Source organism: Falco biarmicus, chromosome 1 (genome assembly GCF_023638135.1).
Source record: "Falco biarmicus isolate bFalBia1 chromosome 1, bFalBia1.pri, whole genome shotgun sequence".
NCBI classification, from domain to species: Eukaryota; Metazoa; Chordata; class Aves; order Falconiformes; family Falconidae; genus Falco; species Falco biarmicus.
The window spans coordinates 7933561-7950267 of NC_079288.1; the positions used below are offsets into that span (position 1 = coordinate 7933561).

Genomic DNA, 16707 nt, shown 5'->3' on the forward strand with positions numbered 1-16707 from the left:
TAGAGACTCCCTGATTCAGCACAAAACAATTACAATTTAATAACCACTGCAGGGAGGATTGAGAAACTGTGGCTGCCTTGCTCAGCACCACAACATTTGATGGTGCCTTTACCAGGATGGGATAGTGATGCAGACTGATACCACTGCTTCATCTTGGCGCACAATGGGGAGCAGCTGGATGTTGCAAGAAGATGACAGAAATGAATGTTTTAATTGAAAAACATCACCTTTTGGAAGCTTGGCTGAAATGTTTGCTGTTACTGGCCCCTTGTCAGAGTTAATTTCAAGCTTTTGCACGGATGCAGAGAGGTTGGCAGATGTTGGACTGCCATTGCACTCTACGTAACTACAGATTCCTTGCCCAGGTGCTGTTGCCGCTGTCTTGTAGCCAAGCTGTGTAGCGAGAGAGCAGCAGTTGCGTGACTTTCTAACTAAGGCTTCAACTTTCTGTGAAGTCTTTCTGTCTCTTTATTTGTTGCGACGACAGGTTGGCATCTTCCCTCGGCTTGGCGCTGGTTCCCCGGGGCTGGCGGAGGAACAGAGCCGGGGGCCTGGCACGGGCTGGGAGCCTGCTTGCCCGGACCCCCTCCGCCGGTGCTCGGGTCTCCCCGAGCACGGCCGCCCGCATGGCGGTGGCCGCTCTCTGATTGGCTGCGAGCGAGCGGGCTGCTGAATTATTTATGAGGCGGCGGCTGAAAGGGCGGGGCGGCCGCGGTTCCCCTGCACTTGCCCGCGAGGGCCCGCCTCAGGAGGGCGGTTACATCCGCTGGGCCCTGCCCCGCTGGGGGCGGGTTGTACGGAGGCCCCGCCCCGCCGCACCCCTCCCGGAGGTGCCCAGGGAGGGAGGCCGCCGCCGCGCAGGCGAGAGGGGAGCGGGCGCGGAGCGGAGCGAGGCCGGGGCGGCCCGGCTCCAGGCCCCGCAGGTGAGCGCGGCTCGCTGGGAATCGGCCCGGGGTGCGGGACCGGGGCCGGCCTGGCGGGACGGGCTCCGCGGAGGGGGGTCCTCGCAGGGGGTCCGGCCAGCGCGGCCCCGGTAGGGCTCGCCACGGCGGGCTAGGGCGGCCCCCGCCCCTCCTGGGCTTCGCGGCGCCCCGTGGGCTTGCTCCCGGGGTCCCTCCGGCGGGGCTGGCAGGTGCTCGGCGCTGCCCCTGCCCCGGGGGTCCGCTTCGCCGGGTGCCCGGGCCCTCCGCGCCGCCTTGCTCCGGCGAGCCCGGCTGCCGGCACCTGGAGCCCCCGTGCCCCCGCGCACCCTGGCTGTGGCTCGTCCACAAAACTTTGGGCAGTGGCGTTGAGGGGGGCGTTTGTTCGGGGGTATTTTTGGGGTGGGTGCTTTTCTTCGGGGTTTTTTGCTTATCAAGTTTGATGCGCTGTGTTTGCTGTGGCCGGAGCGCGTAGCTGAGGGGTCGCGCACGGCAGCTTTACATCCTGGGATTTTGCAGAGGTCGCGGCTGTGGCCGTTTGCTCCGTAACTTCCTGGTTGAGCCCTGGGCGCGAGCGGGGCCGGGGCGCGGGGCCCCGTGGGGGCTGCGAGGAGCGGCCCGTGTCCGCAGTCGCGGCCCCTCGCCCTGCTGCTGGCTCGTCCTGCCGGGGCAGATGTGCCTGCCTGCCGCCGAGCCTTGCAGGTCTCCATCTGCTGCGACTGGCTCCAAGCAGATGCGATTAGTAAGTATTGCAATATCTCCTTTGGGACGCTCTGTTCGCATTTTTTTTTTCTTCTTCCCCTTCAAATCCCTGCCCATATCAAATATATCGTGTTACTGTCGGATTTTTCCTCACGAGAGTTGTAAGAGCTTGGTGGTTGGGGGAATGTGTTATTTCTAACAGACAGTGGGCAGGTGAAACGAGAAGGTGAAACAAGTTGTTTAGCCTTTGTCTCGAGTTGCCGGCAGTAGTGGCAGGGGAACGAGCTAGTTACTGACCTCTCTGCTGGAGGTGATGCTTAACCTTGGCGTTGGGGAAAATTTTGTGCGTAGAGCGGTTGAAGTAGACTTCTGGGTCTGCATTTCAGCAGTGTGGTGGCACAAAGCTTTGCAGTCATGTGTGGATAATGACAAGACAGGAGGACAGCCTCGCTGAGGTAATAAAAGTTGTCCGTTGTAATGTGTTACTTGGTGGGGAACGCTGCTCTTTGTAGTCAGCTGAGAGCACTTCAGTCAACTGGAATATCTTGCTTTGCCAAGTCCCAGGTGAAGCTGTATGCCCAAAGCAGCTGCCAGGTGATTTTAGCTTTGATTCAGGGAAGCTGGTGCTTCTAGCAAGCGGAATGCAAAGTGGTGGTACATCCCAAGGCTGCTCCGTGCATCCTGGCACGTTCTTGTAAAGACAACCTGGCCCACGGAGGGGACAAGGACGATCTGTGCAAGTACCAGGTTGTCCCTAGGCCTGCTCAGTGCTGCTTATAGCCACTGGAGGGGCTCCATTTAGTTTATGGTATTGAAAAGGGAGAAGAATTCTCAAACATTTCATAGGATGGTGCTGAGGAATGTCTTGACTTTGCTTTTGAACAAATTACGTCTGCTATAACTACTGACTGAAGAAAATTATTAGAGGAGTTAAACTAGTAGAGAGTCCTGTATCTTCTGGTGGCTTTTTGGTACAAAGGTGTGATTATCACTGTGAATTGCTTATAAGAGGTGTGGTTTTTTTCTTGGCTGCCATACAGGGTTGAGAGATGTCAAAGACTAAGAGGTATTAAGCATATATAATGTAATGCAGTTAATCCATGGCAATAATAGTATGTAATAACTGCTTGCAGCCTGATCTTTCTTTAAAATAGTTTATCAGAGGGGAGCGGTGGTAGCTGAAAGTTTGATTTCTGTGCAGAAATTCGATGGAAACTCCAATTCTCATCCAAAAACTTCTTATAATTAGACCGCTTTGTTGCTTTAAGAAACAAATGCTTTCATGGTTTACTCCATTGACACACACTGTTTGGTGTAAAATGCTGTTCCAAAGTTACGAGCCACTCTTCCACTTGAATCATACTGCTTAGCAGAAGCACACAAAGTTTTGCATCATGTGCAATAATGTTGTTCAGTGCAGAGACTTTGTTCTGCTGGAGCGTTTTGAAACTTCATGTTGTCATGCTCCCATGACAAGGAGAACACAATAGGAGTCATAATGACACACAAGGTTTGCACAAGCAGTAAATTCATTGCAAGTGGGCGATTCCTGGTAACTCCAAGTACAAAGCTGTGAAAGTACATGAACTTGTCTGATTTATATGATTGGTTCTCAGTTAGTGTCCATGAGTTCTTGGGGAATCTACCTCTGGTCTTTTATTTAATATTTTCTGTGTTTTGGGAGGGTGATCACCTGCACGTAGTATTGACACAGTCTTTTCGGTCTGTCTCTCCAGGTTCACCAAAATGAATTTTTTTTACAGGAGGATCTTTTGGTTTACCTCTCTGCTAGCACCTGACTACTGTATGCAAGGTGCATCTGAACACTCTCCTGTTACAGCAGTTGTTTAAGGGAGGCGTCTGCATGGTCTCATTAAACTATGAGATTAATGTTGTTAGAACATCTTCCCAGTGAAGCCTTATCCCAGGAAAAGATGGTATCTTATACTTCCAAGCTTTCCACATACTGCAACTATTCCTTCCCTTACTCTAGCTCTTCTGCTTGGCTTGTACTTTCTTGAGTATCTGTCTTGATAGTGTGTTATAGCCAAGCATGATTGTGGAGATGAACTTTACAGTGACAGCCCAGTTGAAGAATAGCTAGGGGTTGTTTCATCGATTTCAAGATAAAGGGGTTCTTAAACTTGTAATTTCACAGTGAGTCGTGTCAGAGTCTGATGGGTCCTATAATCGATTAACTTGGTAAGGCTAGTATTTAAGTGATGCTTTGAATGTGTTTGTTGTTGTGAGATTGTTAGTGCTAAGAAATGGCTTTTTCCTGTGCAATTGGTCTGGCCTCTGTTCTGTTGCTGCTGACTTTGTTGGTAACAGGAACCAGGCAAACTTCTGGGTGCGGGAGGAAACCTAGTTCAGAGAAGGCCATGGTGGTAACTGTTTGTTATAGGAGCACTAACAGCTTGTAGTTCAAACAAAGCTTGTTGATAAGGCCTCTTTTATTTTAGCAGAGTTGATAAAGTATTATCAGATGCATAGGTAGAAGTTCTCTCTTTAAGGACCTGCAAGCAGGAACAGGTGATGAGGAAGGAATGAAAAGGAGACCTAAAACAAGGTAAGATTTAAGATTCTTGAGATACTTGATGGCATTTTGAAAAGAAAGCTGTTGCACCTTACCCCATTGAAAACCTGTTCAAGTTGAGTAAAGTTTGGCTAAGAAGCACACAGATGGTACCGTACTTGCAATTCTCCTATATGAGTGAAATAAACTCATTATGGCTATGTTTTTGTTGTGGGGTTAACTTGGGACCATATCCACACTTAATACTGTCTACATAGTAAAAAAATTCTGACCTGGGCTTCCTCATCTTGTAAGACTGGATTAACTTGTGTGATTGGGACTCACGACATTGGTTCTCTTATACTTCTGGCTGGAAATTCCATTATCATGGGAGGGCATAAGTGAAAATTCAGTGTCTCAGCAAGCTGTGCATGGGCATCAAAGACACAGTGCCGCATGCAAAACCAATGAAGACAAAGCAAAACGCAGATCTCTGATGGGATTGCTAACACACAGCAGTGAAGAACAAATAATGCTCCTCCTAGGAAGACGCATTTGATCCTCTATTGAATATGGGTCTGTCATGAGCATGGCATGTATACTTGCCATAAATCTCAACATCTAAAATGAACGGAGCTGAGCAGCCGGAATGAAATCTGGTTTCGATGTTAACTGCTCCTTAGTCTCTGACTGGAAACAGGATCATCTTGCAACTCATGCTTTCATTGCCTTCCTATATGAATAGTGAAGAGCTTTTGTTTTGTGGCTGGATCTAATGAAATGAGGTGGGAAAGGGTACCTCATCATATTTAGCTAAGCATTCAGCTAATGAAGTGGCTGGAGCTCAATGTACAGAGCACTCTGAGCTTTGCTGTCAGGTGTCTGTGTACTGAATATGAGCAAAATTGGGGTTGACTGCCTTGGGCTGCTGTTGCCTATAAACAGCTGACCTCAGTGCATCTTGGAAGAAGAAAATTTGCACATAGTTTCTGGTAAAAGGCTCATCTTTGAAACCCTGAAGAATTGTTTCCCTGGAAAATAAGAACATTAGATACATGCAGACCTGGCATGGCTTCAGAGGCTATTGAAGAATTCCTCACTGGCTACTGGTAGCCACAACTGTTACCATATGGTTGTAAATGCTGACTGGCAGATAACTGCAGAGCACACAGGACTGGAGTTTTATGTAAGACACTGAAGGTGTGTGGGAGAGAAACTGGTCTGCTAGTATGTAAATGTGCATCTGGAAGATAAGATTATACAGATTGTGGGATGTTTGTTTTTTCTAGAATTGGAAAAGGCACTTGCTTATTGTACTAAAAAGAAAATTCTTCTTATTGACAAGAGCTTGGTAAACTTGTAACAATAATACCGCTTGGGCAACCTGTGCTACAATGGATGTCATTCTCTTTGCTGTTTCTTCTTTGCCTTTGCTCAAAACTGCGTTTCCTCTCATCTCCTCCCATACAGCATTTTCCTTTCCCCACAGCATTCTTCTGGAGAAAATGGCTGCACACAGCTTGGATGAGTGTTTTCTATGCTGGGTTAAAATTTTGCTGACTGGATGGCCGACCCTAAAGAGTAGTAGTAAATGGAGTTAAATCCAGCTGGCAGCCAGTCACAAGTGGTGTTCTCCAGGGCTCGGTATTGGGGCCAGCCCTGTTTAGTATCTTTATTGACAATCTGGACAAGGGGATTGAGTGCACCCTCAGTAAGTTTGCGGATGACACCAAGTTGGAGGGGAGTGTTGATCTGCTTGAGGGTAGGAAGGCTCTACAGAGAGGTCTGGACAGGGTGAACTGATGGGCCAAGGCCAGTTGTATGAGGTTCAACAAGGAGAAGTGCCGGGTCCTGCATCTGGCTCACAGTAACCCCGTGCAACGTTGTAGGCTTGGGGAAGAGTGGCTGGAAAGCTGACTGGTGGAAAAGGACTTGGAGGTGCTGGTTGACAACCAGCTGAACATAAGCCAGCAGTGGCCAGTGCCCAGGTGGTCAAGAAGGCCAATAGCATCCTGGCTTGTATCCGAGACAGTGCAGCCAGCAGGACAAGGGAAGTGATTGTTCCCCTGTACTCGGCAATGGTGAGGCTGCACCTCAAATCCTGTGTTCAGTTCTGGGCTGCTCACTTCAAGAGGGATGGAGAGGGGCTGGGGCATGTCCAGAGACGAGCAGCAAAGCTGGTGAAGGGTCTGGAGTGCAAGTCTTAGGAGGAGTGGCTGAGGGAACTGAGATTGTATGGTCTGGAGAAGAGGAGACTCAGGGGGATCTTACTGCTCTTTACAACTACCTGAAAAGAGGCTGTAGGCAGGTGGAGGTCAGTCTACTCCCATATAACAGGATAAGAGGAAATGACCTCAAGTTATGCCAGGGGAGGTTGAGATTGGTTATGAGCAAAAATTTCTTCATGGAAAGGGTGGCCAAGCATTGGAACAGGCTGTCAAGGGAGGTGGTGGGATCACCATCCCTGGAAGTATTTAAAAAATGTGTAGATGTGGTGCTTATGGATATGGGGACATGGTTTAGTGGCGGCCTTGGCAGGCCGGAGTTAATGGTGAGACTTGATGATCTCAAAGGTCTTTTCCAACCTAAAAGATTCTATGATTCTACTGTGACACTCAGGAATTCTTTGGTCAGGCATGAAACCCTTGTACACATCAATGATGTAGAATGTCTTCTCTGATTGTAATGGACACATCAGCTTGCCAAGGTGATGTTTCTTCAAGTGAGTTACTGCTTGATTCTGAACTACTATGCTCCTTAGCCAGTTGAGCAAGTTGTTGTGGGCTGGAGTGTGAATGCTAGATCTCTTGCATAAGCAGGTTAAAACAGCATGTTTCTAGATGCAATTAATATTTCAGGATAAAATGTTCAAACAGGGTGTTAAATATAAAGTTGTGTCTCTCTCAAATCAAGCCCACTATTCTCCTTACTTTGCTTGAGAGTTTGCTGTCACAGCTGAGGATGTCTCTTTTTCTAAAGTGGGGAGGATAATGAGTAGAGTTTCTCTGTGGGTTTGCCTAGTTTAACAGGTCTAGGATATTGATTGACAGTGGGAAAGGGTGCGTCTGTTTGGCACTTTCCTTTCCTTGTCTGGCTAAGGGCAAAATGGCAAAATGTGTGTTATACATGGGTGTGATGTGCTCTCCCTGCATAGCACAGCAGCTTGTCACTGTTCTGTAACTTTTTCTAATAGAGTAAATATAGTTGTGTGTAAATATGTTGCTCTTCCTCTCAGGAATGTCTGGTGAAAGACTTATGATGATAAAATTTTTGAAATTTCAGCTGAGGTACCTAAATCATTGTAGAAGGATACATTTTCCAAGTAAGCTACACTTAACATTCTTCCTCTCTTTTTTTTTTTGGGGGGGGGGTATCCTGCTGTATGTGTTTCTGTGCTTATTCTTCATGCCTGCATGTGCTGATGGCATGGTTGATGAACACAGGTGCTGGTAGCTGCCGGCTCAGAGTCAGTTTTCTCCATGGTGAGTGGAGGTTCTGATGATTCTAGATGGAGATTGACTCAGACTCTTGGTGCTGATGTGATCTCCTGGTCCCCTGAACCAGGACGGCATTGCAGTCCTCTTAGTGAGCTCCAGACGGTATTGTATACGTAGGTGGCTGCGGAATGTGAGCAGAAAAGGTAAAAGGGGAGTAATGCAACAAAGACATACAAGTTCAAACTTAGGGAGTTTTTAAAGGGACTTCTCAAAATATGACTGCGGAGCATCCTGTTTATGATACCATTTCTTTTTTTTTGATCCTTCACAGCTGCTAAGGTCTTGCTGGAAACCATTTGAAAAACAATCCAAGTTCTTCAGGAACGGCTGGCTGATTTAAGTCATTAACCAAAGACCATCGTTATTGGCAGGAGCACACAGATAGCCACCTTGTTTGCCAGCTCTGCTACTCCCATCTATACAGACAGGTTGTGAAAGCTCTCTTCTGTTGCCCTCCAGCCCCACAGTTTGAACAGAGGCCCAAAGCCCTCCATTCACTTGACAATCCCTTTGGCATTTCTGGTCCCTCTGTTCCCCTTGCAACACTAGCCTTCTCTCCCCCTGCTCCCCACCTTGTTGTATGTGTGTATGGACCTCATCTGATGATGGCTTACTATAAAATATCTATACTGGTTCCTCATTGCACCTCAAGTTCTGGCCCCCACCGTGCATGTGTGTTGTGTACAGAGGAGCTGGTAAATTGCTATAATTTCCTGTCCAACGAATTAAAATTAAATACTGACTGCAGCGTCCAGTAGCTGCTTCATGAACTGCTGAGCTGTATGTACATGGAAACTGCCACTTGTGAAAGATGGCCAGGGCAGGCAGGAGCACTTATGCCAAGATAGGTTGTCAGGATGCAGTTCAAACCTATGGTCTTGAGCTGGCAGTCACTTAGCACCTCTGCAGAGGGGGGATGTGACAAAGAATCTCTTGAGCTGTACAGAATACAAGGCTGTAGCCTGGTATCCCCAGTGTGATTTCTAGGTTGCAAGTCAGGTCTAATTTGTCCTGCTTGAATCTTCCTGGTGCTGTGAGAGACACGGCAGTGAGAGATACTGGAAGTGTTGCGCTTCTAGCTGCATGTTGAACTGCAGGTGCAAGATTTCTTTCCCCTACCCCCACCTTGAGCGGGGAGTTAAGCTTGATATTTTACAAAGGCAAGTTAATAATTAATGCAGCTACCCTGCAGGCAGCACAGCGCCCTTTCTGTCGTACCCATGGAGCAAGCTGAAAATGTGATTCTTTTCTCTTTTTTTAGTTCAGTAGCTGGAGGGTTACCTGGGGTGAAAACTGATACTAGTCAATAATGTCTGTGAGGCTGGGAGTTAGCCTTTAGATTGGGTTTGCCTAAATGTTTGTGCAAGCACTGCTGTTTTGCTTGCCTTTTCATTGGATAAGGTCAACTGCAGTGATCACAAAATGGCCAAGTATAAAAACTCTTCTAAAATCATCTTGGCTTATCTGTACTGCTTTGCTTTAGCAATGTGAAAATGGTATTGTGTAAGTCCAGCACCAGAGATGGTGCTTTGTGGTGGTATCAGGTTTTGGTTATTCGATAGTGACATTGTCTCATTCTGCTCTGGCTGCTTTGTGTTACCTGCTAAACCAAAATAAATAACCTATGCTTGCTTCTCAGGCTGCTTTCATTTATATGGCTTTTTCTTTTTTATTATTAGGATTTTTGTTGCCAAGATAACTACGGCAAGGAAGATGAGAAGGTTCTTAAGACCCGGACATGATCCAGTGAGAGAGAGGCTTAAACGTGACCTTTTCCAGTTTAACAAGGTACAGTGCTTTCCTCAAACTCCCAAGGCATATGTGTGCAAGGCAAATCTATCCTGACCCACTGCACAGTGTAAAGGGATGGAAAAACTACATGAGTGTGGGTGGAAAAGTTAAATTTAGGAGATGTGGTTTGTTCTTTTTTTCTTTTTTTTTTTTTAATTCTGTCGTTTTTTCCCTGATGGTGCCTGACTAGTTTTCTTTAAGCTCACGAGCATGTTTTCAATTCTGGCTTTCATTTTTAAGAAAAAGGATATTGTCATGCTGCTGAGTGGCACTTGCTGAAAGAAGAGATCTTCACAGCAGCTTTTATATACTCTGAGTGTTCTGTAGCTTGTCCTGCTATGTGCTGTGACTACTTATGTTATAGGTAGTCTTTGCAGTGCTACTGTAAAAGTAAACATTTTTCTAAAGATACGTGTAAGCCACAGTTTGTGATGCAGCTGAAGCCAGAGTTCTTTGTGATTATCCTTTGGGTTTATAAGTATACCTCTGTTTTTAAATGTTGATTTAAAGGTCTGTGGTAGAAATGTGGTAGTACCTAGGCAGCACAATGGCCATTAATAATGAGTTTGCTATTATCTTAGTCTGTATCTATTTTTTCCTTCCCTCTGTGGAGGAAATGGCAATGGCTGTGCTATCTATCCAACACTCTGGGCATTTTTCTTTTGAGCTGTGGCCAGGATCGTAGTGCTTTCATCTTTGCAAATGCCTAGTAGTAATTCATTGCTAGGCTAATGGCTACTTCCACCTTCATTGGGTATCACAAATGTATTTGTAGGTTTTGTATTTCCAAGGTTTAAATGGAATTTTGCTGAAATGTATAATGGATAAATGAAGTCAGCCTAAGAAATAAATTGCTTGATTCATGAAAATTCTGGTGTAGATGTATACTTAAGTGGAACTTTGGATATTTGAGATGAATGATTTAATGTAATTTACTACTAAACCACACCATTTCCATGCGTACCTCCCTCCCACTGGGGAGACAAAAGGAGCTCGAGTGCTTCAGACTTATTTTCTGTTTGCTACCATAAGAAAATGCTACTGCAGATGCCGTAAAAAGTACAGTAAATGAAGACCAGGATTGAGTTGCTAGCATTTAGCTGAATGCAATGTCAGCTCAGAAAAGACATCCCAAGGATGGGTCAGAATTACTTGTAAGTGTATAAAATTGTATATACCTTGGAAAAACCTTTGCTATTTCAGGGGTGTCTCTTTCTTGAATATGTCTTTCTCTCATAAGAATGTTTGGCTGAACTTTACTTGCCAGAGACAGACTAATTTGGGTGATGCAAAACAGGGTTGAAAGAACTAGCTTTTGCAGCAGAGGGAAACTTCCAAATGTATTAGAAGTTGGCATCAGGATTTGTGACTCCCATTTGATTCAGTCCTGAAGGTAAATAATTGCATCTTGTTTCTAGGGAGGCGACTACTTTGGACACTTCCTAATGGTTTACTTTCATTAACGTCTTGGTAATTAAAGGCCTTGCAAAATGCATTTGCACTTTTAAGCTACAGTAACTTGTTCTTTTCTAACAAGAATCAGAAAGGGGATGAACATTATACCAGAATCTTTACATTATACTTTTCTATTGCATAAAGTTTGGGTTTTTTTTCCCCTGAGACTTGTGTGTCTTATTTCCAGACAGAGTGGATCATTTGAAAGCTTCTGCCCTTTGACAGATAGAATAAACATCTACTCGCAGCTAGGTAGACTGAGATCTGGAATAGTCAGGCCTTAATTTTGACCTGTTGAAGGCTGTGGCTTCAAGGAGCCAAGAAACATAGTACTTTTTGTGCCAAGACTGTCCTTGTCTAATATGTGAAGTAAAGCAAGCATATTAGTGCTGGTAAGCAAGTTTTTAAACACTTATTTGAGGTCTTTGAAACACTTCTGGTTAAGAACCTGTTTGGGAAATAATTTGTGGGACTGTAAAGTTGCTGATCAGAGAAATTGAATGGCGTATTTGCACCTCTTCAGTGTGTGATGCTGGTAGTGACTAAATGGAAAGTCTGTACCTTGAAAGTGCTAGGGATTCTTGCCCTCATTTTATTGTTTACCTTGAAGTTGAATATGAATGCATGATGCCACAAAGTTTAGTGTTAATGTAGTGGAATGTATTTGGCCATGCTGGCCTAGTAGTGGACATCAATTAAAAGTCTTTTTATTTGGTGGTGATAGATTTTGTTTGTTTGTTTACTCCCTCAAGTATAAATAGATTGTAATCTTTTTACTGTTTCCCTCTTGCATTTCTGTTCCAGGTAAGAGGTGATACAGATAATTTTAAAGGACTGATTGACCACTGGACTAACTCTTCAAACTGTCCTCAAACTCATGTTTGATTCAGAACACACCTTCCTAAATTCTGCTAGTCACTTAGCTTTGCATATCTGTTTCTCTGTATGAGTAAGAACTTCCCATACTTGTGTGTACCTGTTGCAAGAATCTGTTTTTAGCTCAGTGGATAGAATGAAGGATAAGGTATGTGGACTTGGCAGTCTACTTCTTTAAGTTTATCCTGCTTTTGGAAGTAGTATTTGGATGCCTTTGGCTCAGTCCAAGCCCTGCAGAACAGACATGTTCAGGCTGGCATTGTCAGACTAGATGATGGGTAACACACAGGTGAACCAGCCTGTCTTACAGCTGAATGTTACCAAACTGGGAACATTGCATTTAATTTATGGCTTTGTGTTTTTTCCCCTCTTTTCAGTCTTCCTAACCCTTTGCTGATGAGTGTGATGGATAGCTTGCCTTAAATCTGAATTAGTGTCTATGCAAAGTAGATTTAACACATACAGGCTTCATTGTTCCTTCAAAAGACATATTAGGAAAGGTACAGCGTTTGTATTGCCTGTGGTTGGGTTTGTCTGTGCTTTGTCATAAAACAATCTGAGAGGAGAAGCGGAGCGAAATGAAAGAAGGAAGGCAGCACTGAATTTCAGCTGCACAGCTTTAGTGTGGGCTGGGAACAAATGTTAAGTTTGGCCGCATTTTTCCTGCAGTAAATATGACTGACATATAGCAGTTCTGTTGGTTAATACTGCTGACATCAGGCTTGCTTTTACTGAGTCTGACGGATCTGTGGTCTGAGGAAAATGAAAACGAAAGCTTCCACCTTTCCTCAAAGAGACAAAGGCCCTTTAGAGAAGGAGGGCACATTGTGGGCACTCCAGTTTCTTATTTCAGCTGTCCTGAAAGGCTCCATTGTAACCTTTCCTGCCTTCTGCCCCCCTCGCTCCCCCTTGCTGGGTTTACCTGCTGAGCAGGTGAAAGGATTGGCTGCTGAAGAGAAGGGAGGAAAGGGAGGCCAGCGGAAAAGCTGATGATGTGATTTAACAACTGAGTGTAAATAAGTACAAGAAAAAGATCTAGGTAATCAGTACAGTGAATGTGAATGCCTGGTCCTGGTGGTGTCAAATACAGCCAAAAAGTCACCCTGATGCCTTTCTTGCCTGGCTACAGAAACAAATGAATGACATAGGGAGGGAGTTATCTTCGTTATGTCTTATGTGCATCTTGGCTGAAGTTTCAAAGCTGTCAGAAACCATTAGTACGTTTACTGCATAAGCAGTTGTGTAACAATAAGTGATTGTTACTGATTCTTCTCGTGCTTCTGCATGTGGTACTATTTTCTGCAGTGGCCTTCTATTACTAACAGTAATTACTCCTGGATGTAGTTGTTAATGTACCTTTTGCAAATTTGGCTATAGGATGGGGGGGTACTTCAACCTGGAGAAAAATTTACCCTCCTATTATTATTACCGAATGGTACACACTCGGTTATGCTGTTCATAGGTCTCGTACTTGAAAATTAAAGCTTTTATTGGCTTGTCTAATGTGTTTACAAATTAACATGTCAAACCAAAGATATAATTAGCCAGTATGAAGGCTAGTATTGACAGCTTCCTAACAGGCAGTACAGTACTGTGTAAGTCATGGTTTTCTATTGTGAGAATTATGGCTAAAGCCTTGTCTTCTGGGCTGGAAGAAATCTCAGTATAAAGACAGTTTCTAATTGATGTTTCATTGAAAAGGGCACCTGGTTGTGCAGATGACATGACAGTGCAGTGACTGTGGACAAGTTGAAACTAAAACTAACAGTGGAATTACACTGGTGTCTCCTGTTCCTTGCTCTCTTTTGGGGAGAGTGGAATGGCATCTGTTGCTCATGCTACACCTGATTCAATTAAATGTCTCATGATTTGTTAAGATAACACATTACCTTGAAAATTATTCTCAGAATATAGCTTCACACTCCTACAATTTTGACAACTAGGAAGCTGCTCTGTGTTGTCTCGGTACAGAGACATGCATCATGGTACAGAGAAATTCTGCTTTGCCTGTGCTGGATTAGAAAACTGCCCTGTTTCAATTCTGAGTCCATAGATAAGTTCCTACTTCATACAGTCTTCTCTGGGAAGTTTTATATGTGTGGCTAGGCAAAGGTCGGTTAACAACAACATCAAGGGTGATGTTAAAAAGACTGGCTTCTCAAAATTTGTTTTTAATAATGCAAAATTAAATTACCTTCTAGGAATATAAATAAGGCTGGAGATTAGGTTATCATAAAGGGAAATAAACTCGGTGGTCTTGGAGCCAGTAGTACTAATCTTAATTTACCATGTATAAAAGGTTAAAAATTAGTAATGACTTCTTTGCCCAGTCTTAGGAGTTGGCAAGCAGAAAATTAGGAAGTGCTCCAATATTTTCAATTTTGTATCTTTGAAAATGTCTCATCTTCCCCTAACAGGACCTCAGGTTGGGGTAATTGATATTTAGAGAAAGGTCTATTTTTACAATTCATGAATTGTGATCAAATGGCTAAAACTGAACCAATCTGGCAGACTATCTTCCTATGCCTGTGGCTTTGAGCAGAAACAGTAAAAGGGCATTAAACTATTTTGTAGCAGCTGGGAGCACCTCAGGCTAATGGCATGACCACAGAAATGAAACTGACTTTATTTGATTCTGGTGCAAGGGATTAAGTTGGGAAATCACTGTACAGGAAATACCAGGTGTTACTTTTAGGTTGAATAAACCTAAACCATAAAGCCAAGTGATGTGGTAGCTCTGTCTCAAAGACATGATGGGAACGAGGTGCAAGTGCTTACTTCTGTAGATGGAGGGTTCTGCACTTTTTTTTTGGTGTGTGTGTGCAAGTGGTCCTCCGGCTGTTTTATAACAAATTCCTATTCTGTAGCTGACCAGCTTGCCTTAGGAGAACGTATTTCCCAGATGCTGAAACTGTAAGGGCAACAATGTTTTCCAGGAAGTAGCCCTATTAATCTTCAGGCACACAAATCCCTCTTTACATAGCTATATGTTGTCAAACACTCATGCATACTTGTTTTGTCTGATCGATGATAATATCTGTACATTAGCACTTCTAAAACCTTGACTGAGCTATTTTACAAGCAGCTTGGTTGCATCCTGTAAGTACGGCAGAATATTACTCTGTAGTATATAAATGCATCAGGCATGCTAAGTGTGGTGTGTATGACATGCTCCAAATCTTCCTCTTGGTGCAGTGTAAATTGTACTTCAGGGAAGCCACTAAGGCCAAGAAACATACTGCTGCCCACGATAGTGACTGACATTTTTTTATTACCAATGGCTTTGAATTAGTCTGAGGTGGCCTAGCAGGCTCCTGCTGTCATTAAGTTCCAGTGCTCCTTGTGCTCCTTCTGGAAAATGGATTCAGTTACATTAGTAGTTACATTGCCCTGTAGGAAATCTGTTTAGTTTTCTGGATGAGCCTTGATGTTCACTCAGTAGTTCTTAATAGCTTTGCACCATTTCTTGATGTCAGTTAACAAGAGGAGGTCGTGAAAGGCTGACCTGTGTGGAATTTGGCAGATAAAGCTGACCTTACAACACACAGTATTTGTGTCAGACTTTGAAATTGTGCTGAGCAGTTGGTTTATGGAAGTAAAGTTGTTTTGGAGCGACGGAGCGTATTGCAGTGAGAGAGTAAGCTGTGCTTATGCAGAGTTATTTATAATCTTAACATAAAGATCTGCTTGGGTTACTGTTTTCAGAATATTTCTCTTCCTTTTCTGTTACACTTCTGTAAATCCTGGCTGTAGAGCCAGGGGTTCTTGGAATAGATTCATCCTTAGGCTATTGTTCAGCAAATCTAACCTGTGTTTGAACACTTCTCAACAGAAGCTGCCATTAAGTACTGTATTTCAGACTGCCGTACCAGATTAAACTTCTGTTCTTTATACAGCAATGCCCATGAAATATGCTGTTGATCATGAGTTTTCTTTCTCTCTACCAGACTGTTGAACATGGATTTCCCCATCAACCCAGTGCACTGGGCTATAGCCCATTTCTCCACCTTATGGCCATTGGAACGCGATCAGGAGCCATTAAACTGTATTCTTTTGAACAACTTCAGCAAGATTTCGCTGGCTACACCAGAATGTGCAACTTTGAAGACACTGTAAAAAGTTAGACTAACTATAAATTTGCAAGCAAGGGTTACTGGAACATTGGAACAGTTTGCCTAGGTTTGAAGTGATCTCTGTCTGATCAGTTTGGGATTATTTTGCCAAGAGCTGAATGATAGCTCAAACAGAAGCTGAGCTGATGCAGATATTAGACAAGACTCTTTGCTCTTGCTATGCAGATGATCAGACTAGATCTCACCGAAGTTTAGCAATCCTTAATGTTATAAATTCCAGGGTTGTTTAAATATGTGGGACAGGGTTCCTTTTTTTTTTTTTTTTAAAGCAGTTCTATTTCAGAGGTTAAAACTGAAGTCAGAAATGCTTTCAGCTTCCCAAGTTTTTGACCATGCAGGCATTAAAGACCCAAACACTGAAGGTGGTGACACTTTCTTACATTTTTGCATTTAATGATGTCTGGTCCAAGTTTTGTGTATATGTGAGGCACTGAGGTGATTCCCATGGCACAGTACCAGCTAGGCAAGCTGTAAAACAGGGCTGTCGCTCAGCCCATAAAGGAGAAGTTGGTGCGCTCTCTGCCTGCTTAATCATTCATTCCTGGTGTTGTTTGTGTTCAGAGGCTCGACTCCACATGCAGGAGGTAGCCATCTGTCTCTAGGTTACAAATTAGTTAAGCAGGATTGTAGTGTCTGGGAAACCACTAAACATCTCTGAGAAGAAACAGAGTCCAGGCACTTCTTCTGCATATGCTCAAAGGATCAAGTAAACTTCCATGTTCTCCCGTACTGTGCATAACCTGCCACAAGCATATAAAATCAAAGTAGATTTGCATTGGTTCTTTTCAGTCCAGATCACTAACGGTAAAACATGGTTT

General features: G+C 44.1%; 1 protein-coding gene across 8 annotated transcripts in view; it reads left to right on the forward strand.

The window, feature by feature from the left end:
* Window positions 1-16707, forward strand: part of LLGL2 (LLGL scribble cell polarity complex component 2) — a 37582-nt gene that overhangs the window by 2016 nt on the left and 18859 nt on the right. For 2 of the 8 annotated variants that reach the window (XM_056323239.1, XM_056323247.1), the window contains exons 1-3: window positions 9004-9064; window positions 9314-9422; window positions 15704-15801. In XM_056323239.1, coding sequence (XP_056179214.1) covers window positions 9057-9064; window positions 9314-9422; window positions 15704-15801 — 215 coding nt within the window. In that variant the 5' untranslated portion in view covers window positions 9004-9056. Of the gene's footprint in view, window positions 1-805; window positions 924-1515; window positions 1663-8040; window positions 8063-8851; window positions 8873-9003; window positions 9065-9114; window positions 9138-9313; window positions 9423-15703; window positions 15802-16707 lie in introns of those variants that run through there. The other 6 variants (XM_056323259.1, XM_056323269.1, XM_056323279.1 and 3 more) reach the window with 6 other exon arrangements.